At 42.1% G+C, this 12,252-nt stretch overlaps 1 protein-coding gene across 4 annotated transcripts in view; it reads left to right on the top strand.

Moving 5' to 3' along the window:
* Positions 1–11,937, top strand: part of CMKLR2 (chemerin chemokine-like receptor 2) — a 51,461-nt gene extending 39,524 nt beyond the window's left edge. For all 4 annotated transcript variants that reach the window (XM_055121755.1, XM_055121753.1, XM_055121754.1 and 1 more), the window contains one exon: positions 7,781–11,937. In XM_055121755.1, the coding sequence (XP_054977730.1) occupies positions 7,809–8,876 (1,068 nt within the window). In that variant the 5' untranslated portion in view covers positions 7,781–7,808 and the 3' untranslated portion in view covers positions 8,877–11,937. The remainder of the gene's footprint in view (positions 1–7,780) is intronic.
* The last annotated feature ends 315 nt before the right edge of the window (positions 11,938–12,252 follow it).

The raw sequence follows: 12,252 nt of genomic DNA, 5'->3' as shown, positions 1-12,252 counted from the left end.
CGTTGTGGCAATATTCTCCTAATTGATGCCCTGGTTTTTTTTCTCATCCTTTGCCAATGCATCTCTTGAACTGTTACAGATGATCTTTACAAAAACAAAGATTCGTGATGACACTCCTTGTTACAAGCATTATTATTTGTTTCCAATTTGGCAGTGAAATAAAATCGAAATGCTTAAACATGACATTCAAAGACCTTTATTACAAAATACACCCTCTCTTCCAGCCCAATCAAAGTATTTCCATTCTTTCTGATATAACAGGAAATACTGTGATTTGTTTAAATGCCTGGTGCTAAGCAATAAATGACATGGGGCTACAGAGAAGCAAGACACTTCTCTATTAAAGGATCCCAGGTCTGAATAGTAGAGAACTGAATCTGATAATCACTGTTCTATCACTTCCCATCCAGCAGCAGGAATCAGTAATATCTTTCTCAACCCTCAGTTCCAATTTAAATTCCCTTTACTTCCCTTGGGTGAATAAACAGGGCATCTTTATATAAAGCATTGCCGGGCTAATTGACCTTCCAAGTAGAGGCCATTTATCCAAAGGGCAGTAAAATATTCTACTGGTGCTAAACATCTTCAGATCAATCTGGGATGGGGATATACTTTATAGCTAGTGGGAAATACTGAGAAATGATCCAGATAACTTCATACTATGCTCATATACTTTTCCAAAATATCCCTCTTCCCTGAGAAAACAGACCCTGAAAAATCGTTTGCTGACCTCGTGTCTTCTGATATGATCAGAAGCAGAATACATGTTCCCTCAAGGACAGTTAGGGTTTTTATGGGAGATATATTCAATTCTTAAGTTCATTTTACCAGGGCATATGGGGAATCCACAGAGACAGCAACCTACACAAAGGTCAACAATATCGTACTTTTCTTTTCAAAGAAAACTAGAGCTGCAGCCAGAGATATAACTTAATGGGCTAAGAACATGCATAGTATGCTTTGTCCTAGAGGGCTTGGGTACAATCTTGTGCATTGGATGTTCCCCCAAGCATCTCTAGATGTGCTTCCACCCCCCAAAAAAAGAAAATTAAGGCTGGAGTGATAGCACAGTAGGTAAGGGCATTTGCCTTGCACGAGGCCAACCCGGGTTCGAATCCCAGCATCCCATATGGTCCCCTGAGCATTGCCAGGAGTAATTCCTGAGTGCAGAGCCAGGAGTGACCCCTGTGCATCGCCAGTGTGACCCAAAGAGAGGGAAAAAAAAAGAAAATTAGTATTAGTCTATTTTTTCTTAAGACCCTGCTAGATATATATTTTTGCAATTCTATTTTTTAAAAGTCTATCTTAATCACAATTATGAAAACAATATTAAGTCGTTCAGCAGTTACCAAATGTTCTGCCAGAAGAATTTTTTTTTTTTGGTCAAGGTAGATAAATAAACTGTTTCCCTCTGTGGCCAACCCTCATTTACAGCTACATAAAAAAAATTCATGATTCTCATTTCTACCAGATGCCCTTCCCCCCAAATCATCTAGATTTTATAGACCATTTATCATTGCACTTTCTGCCAGAACTCTTGCAGGAAAATCTGTTTATTTAGAAAGGAATTTCAGTTTTACCACGTATTTAACTCTGATTAGATGAGAAGCCAATTTGTTCAATTCAATAAATAGTTCTGTACTTCAGCCCTAAACACTTGCCACTTGAGTAGCTGGGTAAATGTAACCCAGGAACATGATAACTCAGGTCCTCACGGCAGCTGAAAGCCTGAAGTAAATATACCTCATGGCATTCTCTGGAAACCAGAGCCCCACTCTTTGTGGACAGTTTGCCAAACTTGTTCCACACCCAGATTTTCCACACACTTCTAGCAGATTTGGATGGGCCCTGCACATAGTCATGTCTTCTGTGAGGCCTGGCACCTCCTGAAGTGGCTACTGAAAAGATATAACCATCAGGCCACTCTTTATTTGTCTCATTTCAGTCAGAGAATTATTTATTCTTCAACTGCACATTTGGTTTAAGATGAGTACAGTAGCTATTTCCTCCTTTATGTCAAGTCTCAAAGTCTCCTCCTGGCATGATAAATGTGCTCTTTCCAGTACTTACAAACTGAGCAGACTATCGGGTGACTCATTGCAAACTCACCAACAGTCAAGACCACTGGACTGACTTTTTTCATAACGAATGATGTCTTAAACCCATTGTTTGCCTCCTCCCCTTTCTTCAGCCTGCTGTTTTCTAAACTGCTGACATTTCTTCAGTTTCACCAAGTAGTCTTTATTCCCATCCTTCCATCACCTTTAAAAAAAAAAAAACACTCACAAAACAGAAACAACTAAGGATATACCCAGTGGGAAGGGCCAGAATGATGGTACAGTGAGCAGGCAGGGCAGTTGTTTTGCATATGAACATCTCAGGTTCAATCCCTCACATTCTATTTAGTCCCCCTAGCCTGTCAGAAGTGGTCCCTAAAGTGATTCCTAGCCAGGAATAAGCCCTGAGTACTGCCAGGTGTCACCCAAAAACAAAAAAGAAAAAAATAAACGGAAAAAGTATATATATATATATATATATATATATGTATATGTGTGTGTACATATGCATATATACACAAAACACGGCTAAATAAAGGACAAATCTCCCTGTCTTGTCTTTCTTTCCTTTTTTTTTTTTTTGTGTGTGTGTGTGGCAGGGACTTTCACTTCCCCTGCCAAATATACACTCTTGTCTTTTGAGAGATCTCTCTGGACCCCATATTTTCTTTCTGTATCCTTCTTGTGTGTGTCTTTTCTCCCTTATACCACCAAAAATAAGAAGATAAGTATTAAAAAACATCACCGATGATACATTAGAATGTCATGTTTTGGGGGGAACCCCACCCAGCATTACTCTGGGAAGAAGGCTCTTAAGCTACATTCCTGGCTCTAAAAAGTTTTATAAGAGTTTTACAACCTTAATTTTATTTTATTTTTAGTTTGTTTGGGGGCCACTCCCAGCAATGCTCAGGGCTTACTTCTGGCTCTGCACTCAAGGATCACGCCTTCCATCCAAGTGCTAACCAGTCCCGACCCTGCTTAGCTTCCGATACCAGATGAGATCCGGTGCGTTCAGGGTGGCATGGCTGTAGACTCCTGGCAGGAGGATCACTCCTGGCAGAACTTGGGGGACCTTGTGGGGTTCCAGGTTTTGAACTCTTATACTATAGCTCCAGCCCAACACCCTTAATTTTATTATTATTTTTTCTTTTTGGGTCACACCCGGCAATGCACAGGGGTTACTCCTGGCTCTGCACTCAGGAATTACCCTTGGCAGTGCTCAGGGGACCATATGGGATGCTGGGATTCGAACCCGAGTTGGCCGAGTGCAAGGCAAATGCCCTACCCACTGTGCTATCGCTCCAGCCCAACACCCTTAATTTTAAACTGACAGAAATTCAGAAAGTAGGCAAGAAGCTTTTCTTGTTGACCACATTTTTACTTGGAACTCACAGGTATTATTTTGAGATAAGACCTCACAAGAACACATACTTTATTTGAAATATTTCTCATATTTGTATAGTTTTAATTTCTTCAATGATTTGTTGTTTTTTATTTCTGTATGATTTCTTATGACATATAAAGAACAATGTCAACAAAAGTCACAACATCCAACATATTGCAAATTCAAGTGCTGGCAGCAGCCTGAAAATGAGTGATTTGGAATTGGTGGTGATCACAGCAACACACCTCTGGAGCCAGAGAGATAGTACTGGGCTTAAGATATTTTCCTGGCATTCCCCCTCACCCCCTCATTTGATCCCCAGACCATGTGGTTCCTTGAGCATCACTGGGGGCAGCTATTAACCTGTGGAATCTCAGACAATCCTCTGCACCACAAGAACCAAGTAGCACTGTATCGTTGGGTCCACTGGCCTTGTTAGTAGAGCACTGCCAGACGGGCCCCTTGGGAGTCTCCTGAAAGAAAAATTGTCAAGATGAGCTAAACCCTAGAAAGTTCTTGTATAATCTCCTAATGTTGAAATATTAGCATCTACAGCAAACATTTGTGTATATTATGCTCTTTTTTTTTTTTAACGGAGGCATCACTGTCACTGTCACTGTCATACTGTTGCTCATCGATTTGCTCGAGCGGGCACCAGTAACATCTCCATTGTGAGACTTGTTACTGTTTTTGTCATATTGAATACACCACGGGTAGCTTGCCAGGCTCTGCCGTGTGGGCGAGATACTCTCGGTAGCTTGCCGGGCTCTCTGAGAGGGGTGGAGGAACCGAACCCTGAAAGGCCAACGTCCTACTACTGTGCTATTGTTCTAGCCCCATGGAGGCATCATGATTTACAAAGCTATTCATGATTGAGTTTCAGACATAAAACCTTCAACATCAATCCCTTCATTAGTGTTTGCTTCCCTTCACTAATACATAAAACATTTTTAACACTTGTTAAACACATATACTAGATCCACAGAGAAAGAGAGAGCACATCCACCTCAAAGCAAGTTTTTAATGTTGGTGACCTGAATTCATCCCCCACCTACATGGTCCCTCAAGCACCAATAGGAGTGACCTCCAAGCACATACTAGGAGTAGCCCACATGACCCACTAGTTGTGACTCTCAGAACAACAACAACAGACCAGTAACTTGCAAAGTCTGTGATTGCATTGTTGCCTGATTGTGGGATATAGTACACTAGCACAAGTCAAGATTCTAAGATCAGAAACCCCACAAGTAAGGGACAGATTCAGCAGCTGGAGTTCAGACTGAATAATACGAATACAGGAGAGTTTGTTGTTAACTTTAGTACCATTGGTTTTGGGGACAAGATAACTCTTTGTTGTAGGTAGGACTATATACTATGGGATGTCTTATAGCATTCCTAACTTTTATCCACCAGATTCTAGTAGCACATATCGTCCCTCTCCTAAACCATCTTGTGACAGTCAACACATCTAGATATTGCCCAATAGTCACTGAAAATCTGTCCTGGACTAGGAACATCTGGTACAGAATTTGATGGTAAAAGGGATGGGAGTTAGTGTCAGAACAATGCTTCTTGTGAAGGTGGTCAGGACCCCTGCCAAGCATGGTACTGGAGAGTGCAAAGGAGCAGAGTCACAGACATGATAACAGAGATCAATGTTGTCCAGAGGCCTGGAGAATAATATTGCTATGATTCAAAATGGCACTCCATGTTAATATAATAATAGGCATTGCTCTGACACTAATGCCCATCCCTATTACCATCTAAAAGTGGAACCTAGTAAAAAGCACTAGGAATAGGCAATAAACCAGTCGCCTGTAGGTTAAGAGAACTGCCAAGTTATACTTTGAGCTAGGAATGAACTTGAGTTGATATTGCAGCAGAGCACCATTTACAAAGTGGAAGGTACAAACAGTGGGTATTAGAGCCACATTAAGGCAGTCATATGAGCAGAGAGTTCTGGATGCAGAGTGAGGCTCATTTACTCACCTACCTACCCACCATCTCCTCTCAAGCACTAGTAGTTTTGTCACAGCTCCAAAGAAAAGCTCTGGTCATTGGGGCTGGAGCAATAACACAGCGGTAGGGCATTTGCCTTGCACGCAGTCAACCTGGGTTCAATTCCCAGCATCCCATATGGTCCCCTGAGCACCGCCAGGAGTGATTCCCGAGTGCATGATCCAGGAGTAACAGCTATGCATCGCCAGGTGTGATCCAAAAAACAAAAAACAAAACAAAAAAATATCTCTGGTCATTCTGCTGATCCATTATTTTGCTTTTCTCAGCAGTGTCATTCTTGTCAACTCTAATCTAAACCCCCAAATCCAGAATCATGTCCATGACATTTTTTTTTTCTTGTGGAAAAGTTATCCCCTCTCCAAGTGGGGATAACTTGTAGGGGATAACTTCCATATATAATTTAGTCAGAAAGTTCATGCAGGGCTCTCTCAAGAGGCTTCTGAGAAGCATTACATTTTACAGCTGCTTCCCTGTGACCCAGGGGCAAATCATTCACAGAAAGCCAAGTCTGAGTTTACAGTTTAATGTATAGTTTTCCTCCTTCTCTGTTGAAAAAAGTCAGCAGTGTCAAGAGTTTGCTGCCCGCGGGCCACCAATTTGCAGCTGTGCTGAATGCCGCCTCCAGCTGTTTCGCTTTAAAACAGTAGTATGCAAGTTGGAACCTTTAAAAAGTATAGATAGATATCCAGCCATTCTTCTGAAACTCGGGCACAACTCAGCCCTCATTTTCCACATGGGAACAGTTGGCCAGAAAAGCAGTCACTGAAAGCACATCCACTGCTCTTCAGTACATTGATATCCCATTGTCTCCCTGACCCGGACCACCGCACCCATTAAAGTCACCTGCTCCTGGCGACATTTAAATTATGGAAGTAAAGGGCAGAACATGTTAATGTGACTGAAATAGTATTAGTCTAGAAAATTCCCAGTAACATGGACTATTATTATAATCATAGCAATTATATATTGCCATTATTTGAGGGAAGGTAGTTTCAGGAAATATGGCATTTGAGCTGAATATTAAGAATTCCGATGCTGGCTGCATCTAGGGTTGGGAGCATGCTAAGACATTTTTGTTTGGGGTGCTTAGGAGCTAGTGCAGGGGTTCGGCCCCCAGGTATAGTCCAGGAGCCCTCAAGCTTCCCCAGGTGTGACACTGGAGGTCCCAGAGCCACAGTTGGGGTGGCTGTGGTGCTCCCTGGCACTCCAGGGTAGCACCACACCCTTGGGCCGTAGTATTGACGCTCAGCCCAGTTGGCCAAGTACAGCCAGAAGCCCATGAGTCTCCTGAGTTTATGAGAACCTCCAAAACTAATTAAAAAATGTACATGGGGGCCGGAGCGATAGCACAGCGGGTAGGGCGTTTGCCTTGCATACGGCCGACCTGGGTTCGATCCCCGGCATCCTATATGGTCCCCCAAGCACCGCCAGGAGTAATTCCTGAGTGCAAAGCAAGGAGTAACCTCTGAGCATCCCTGGGTGTGACCCCCAAAGCAATAAATAAATAAATAAATAAATAAAAAATATACATGGGTGCAAAACAGTGAGGGAAACTCTAGTGCTCACATGTGAGTCAGGGTAGATGGGGCTGAGGCAGCAGTTCAATTGTCTAGAGCTTAAGCAAGTAGAGTTCAAATACAGGGTTTAAAGTCATCTCTTGGTAATTACAGGTTAGTATTAATCTGTTTTCTTTTGCATCTTCTATTATTATTAATAGAAATAATAATTTCTATTAATATATTAATAAAAATATTAAATGTTTGTTGAATATTAGAATCACTTTTAATCACCTCTATAAGCATTGTAAAGAAATTTGTACTATTAGAGCCCATCACTTGGACTGGAGTGATAGCACAGTGGGTAGGGCGTTTGCCTTGCACATGGCCGACCCGGGATTGATTCCTCTGTCCCTCTTGGAGAGCCCGGCAAGCTACCGAGAGTATCCCACTCTCACGAGAGTATCCCACCCTCACGGCAGAGCCTGGCAAGCTCCCCGTGGTGTATTCGATATGCCAAAAACAGTAACAAGTCTCACAATGGAAATGTTACTGGTGCCCACTCAAGCAAATTGATGAACAACGGGACGACAGTGCTACAGTGCTACAGAGGCCATCACTTAAATTTACCCTGTGCTGAACACTTTACAAAGTTTTGAGAATAAACAGAAGAAAAGCAAGGTCCATCAAACCTTGGACACCAAAAGTTTAATCAAAGTATCCTATGCGAAAGATGGAATATTTTTATCCTGTGTTCTTTATTGTTTGTTGAAATTTCTTCTCTTAAAATTGTTTTTTTTTTCCCCCCTTTGCTCCTACAGATTTCCTCATTCTCTACTTAGCGAGATCATGGAAGATCTAGAGGAAAAACTATTTGAAGACTTTGATAACTACTCCGATGCCTTAGAATATTATGCCCTAGAGCCTGACTTGGAGGAAAAAGTTCACTTGGGGGTTGCTCACTGGGTCTCTCTGGTGTTGTGTTGCTTAGCCTTTGTTCTGGGAATTCCGGGAAATGCTATTGTCATTTGGTTCACAGGATTCAAGTGGAAGAAGACTGTCAGCACTCTGTGGTTCCTCAATCTGGCTATTGCAGACTTCATTTTTCTTCTCTTCCTACCCCTCTACATCTCCTATGTGGCCATGAATTTCCACTGGCCCTTCGGCAGCTGGTTATGCAAGGCCAATTCCTTCATTGCCCAGCTGAACATGTTTGCCAGTGTTTTCTTCCTGACAGTGATCAGCCTGGACCGCTACTTTCACTTGATCCATCCTGTCTTATCTCAGCGCCACCGAACCCTAAAAAACTCCCTTCTGGTGACTCTCTTTGTTTGGCTTTTGGCTTTTCTAATGGGCGGTCCGACCCTATACTTTCGGGATGTTCTGGAGTCTAATAATCACATTCTTTGCTACACTAATTACCATGAGCATGATCCTGACCTGACGTTGCTAAGGCACCACATTCTGACCTGGGTGAAAGTCACCGCGGGCTACCTCTTCCCCTTGTTGACAATGAGTGTGTGCTACTTGTGTCTCATCTTCAAGGTGAAGAAGCGAAGCACCTTGGTCTCCAGTAAGCATTTCTGGACAATCCTGGCTGTCGTTACGGCCTTTTTGATTTGCTGGACTCCCTATCACCTGTTCAGCATTTGGGAACTCACGATTCACCACACTGGTTCTTTCCATCAGGTGCTGCAGGCTGGAATCCCCCTATCCACTGGCTTGGCATTTCTCAATAGTTGTCTGAATCCTATCCTTTATGTACTGATTAGTAAGAAGTTCCAAGTGCACTTTCGGGCATCGGTTGCTGAGATACTGAAGTACACACTCTGGGAAGTCAGCTGTTCAGGCACCGTGAGTGAACAGCTCAAGAACTCTGAAACCAGGACCCAGTGTCTCCTGGAAACGGCCCAATGAAACAGCACTCTCGCCCAAATCGGTATCAGGCTTTTGTGGGGCGGGGGGGCCCTGACAGATGCTGTCAGATTATTTGCTTCCCAGATATACAGCTGACCTTAATTTGTTAATGTTTTAGTCAGTTTATTGGCAACCCATTTCTAACCCCCACAAGTTAAAAACAGACTTCTCTTTATTTTCCCCTTTTCTCAGCAATTTAAATGATGAGTCATTCTTGCCAAGTATACAGTGGATGCATCAGTAAATATTGTTGAGGCAATATTAGTTATTGTTTGTCAATCTTTCCTTAAACTTATAAAGCTCTCATGACATAGATGAGGAAGGGACTTAAAACATGTTATTAAAGTATATTTATGTATGTTTAAGAGTGGGTCCCACTGAGGGCTAGAGTGATAATATAAAGGGTAGGGTGTTTACTTTGCATGTGACCGACCCAGTTTTGATCCTGGCATCCCATATGGTCCCATGAGCACTGCCAGGAGTGATTCCCGAGTGCAGAGCCTGGAGTAATCCCCGAGCATCACCAGATGTGAGCCCCAAACAAAAACAAAACCAAAAAAAACAGACTGAGTGTGAGGGATTGAACCCAGGGTCTCAGACAAGTGAAGTATATACTCTACCACTGAACCTTATCCCTGGATATCTTTAAAATGGGCTGGAGCGATAGCACAGTGGGTAGGGCGTTCGCCTCTCATGAAGCCAACCCATGTTCGATTCCTCCGCCCTTCTCGGAGAACCCGGCAAGCTACCGAGAGTATCTCGCCTGCACAGCAGAGCCTGGCAAGCTACCCATGGCGTATTTGATATGCCAAAAACAGTAACAATAAGTCTCACAATTAAGACGTTACTGGTGCCCGCTCAAGCAAATCTATGAGCAACGAGATGACAGTGAGTGGCATCCTTAAAATGAAACGAGTGTAATTAATTTCTTTAGTCTGTGTAATTATTTATATAATGATACTTAGACATTGAATTTAACTATTTTTGATTATGTGTATCTGGGAGTGATCCCTGAGTACAGATACAGGATTTAATCCTGACAGCCAGGTGCAACCTTCCCCCAAAAATCTGCTCCCAAGTCTAGTTAAAATAACAATCAATTTTTTTGTTATTACTATTATTATTGTTATCATTATTTTAAAAACTCACAACTCTGATGGTCAAACAGAAGAAAATATTATCTCTCTACTGCATAAATATCTGGAGCCTCAGTGAAACTGGAAAGACCCAAGTGGCGGGAGCTTGGAATAGCGGGACATTGGCTGAGCAGGTCCCTCCCTCCCTTGTAGATCTTTCTCTTCTCCCACACGTGTCTCTTCCTCACTCTTTCTTCTCTTCTTTTTCTGTACAGTTATTCTAACATGGCACCTCAGGGTAGCCAGACAAGAGATCAAATGGATGTTTCTACGCCCCTTAAAGGCTATGCCTAGGGCTGGAGCGATAGCACAGTGGGTAGGGTGTTTGCCTTGTATGTGCCCGACCCTGGTTCGATTCCCAGCATCCCATATGGTCCCCTAAGCACCGCCAGGAGTAATTCCTGAGTGCATGAACCAGGAGAAAACCGTGCATCGCCGGGTGTGACCCCAAACCAAAAAAAAAAAAAATGAAATGAAATAAAATAAAAAGGCTATACCCAACTCTTGATTCAGTATTACTTCCACTGTACTCCATTAGTCAAAGCAGTCACCTGACAGCTCAGATTCGTTGCAAAGGGGCACAGACACCACCAATCAGTGGGAAATATGCTTCTATTTTTAATCTCCTTGACGTCATGACAATTAGATCTAGTTTGGCATAGTTTAGTATACCCCAAACTTTCATCACCCCCAGACTTCATGGTCTCTGCCTTCTTGGTCCTCATGGGACAAATCCTAGATCCCGTGATCAGGAGAAAAGCTAAAGAATCCAAGGAAGAAAAAGGAATCTCAGAGTTTTACTTGCTTAGCCACAAAATAACTTTGATTTTTACCAATTTTATGTGTATTTGAATCACCTCCTCATGTAATTTAGCTTTTTGTATTTTAATAGCATCTTACTGTGGTATTTTGAATGAATCATTTTAAACTCCTAGGCTGCCCAGCGCTAATGCTGAATATGAAAATTAACAAGATTTTAGTCATTGGAATCACTTAGGAGGCTTGCGAAAATATTGTGCTCAATTATCTTTTTCTTTTTAACTTTTTTATTGAATCACTGTGAGCTAGACCATTACAGGGCTGTTCATGATTGGATTTCAGTCATACAGTATTCCAACACCCATCCCTCCACCAGTGTACATTTCCCAGTACCAGTATCCCCAGGTTCCATCACGCCCACCCCCCCACCCCCACCCCCCCTGCCTGCCTCTATGGCAGGCGCTTTTCTTCTCTCTCAATTATCCTTTTCTAAATTACCCCCCCGTAAATTTTTTGGTTTGGGGGGCCACATCTAAGCTGTGCTCAGTGCTAGCTCCTGGCTCTGTGCTCAGGGTTTATATGTGGTGCCAGGGATCAAGCCCAAGCTGGCCATCTGCAAGGCAGATGCCCTCTTTTGTACTATTTCTCCCTCCTCAGACAATCTATTATTTTATGTGTGTCTATGCCTCTGAGTTCTTGGGCTCAAAAACAGCTGCGTCTGTATACTGTCGGACATATTAACATGTGATGTTAATACGAGTACTGTTCATGACAGCAAGACCATGGAAAGTGACCGAGAGAGCCGAAGGACAGGTTAAAATAAGACGATGGATTATGTAACTTTAAAAAATGGTTGTATGTTTCTATGTACTGGTATGGAATATTTAAGATATAATTTCCAAGATATTCAAGCCTGTTTCTAGGGACCAAATGCGAAGTGCAGAACAGTTATGTGTTATATGTTACAGCAGTCTTGGCATATGCTTAGATTAATTCTGAGAAATATATAAGAACCTGGTGACATTGTGTTTATGAAGGTGAACAGAAAGCCAGGAAGACAAAAAGGACTTCATTATATAATCTCTCAAATTCTAAACTATGTTAATGTATTATTTTAGAATATGAAATTATCATTAAATATTTTATCCCAGGCCCTGGACTCTAAATTTTAATCATATGCTTCATTGTTCACCACTTATTGTATCAGACATTTATAGTTTAATTAACCATTCTAAAATTTCACTCTCAACTAAATTGTTAATTTTTTTTAACCACTTTCTTGGTTGAGCTATTTGTTACTCAATGCCTTTAATATGTTGTAGTGTGAATTATTTTTAGTTAGTATTCACTATGTAATCCCATCAACGGCCAACATCCAGAGACTATAAAGTCAAGCTCTCAAAAGCGCCTAGTTTTCGCCTAGTTATATCGCGAAATCTGATAGCCTAGTTCACCCTCTTAGGAAACTGGTAAACTACCTA

Source organism: Sorex araneus, chromosome X (assembly GCF_027595985.1).
Source record: "Sorex araneus isolate mSorAra2 chromosome X, mSorAra2.pri, whole genome shotgun sequence".
In the NCBI taxonomy this organism is placed as follows: Eukaryota; Metazoa; Chordata; class Mammalia; order Eulipotyphla; family Soricidae; genus Sorex; species Sorex araneus.
This window is presented reverse-complemented; position numbering and strand designations above follow the sequence as displayed.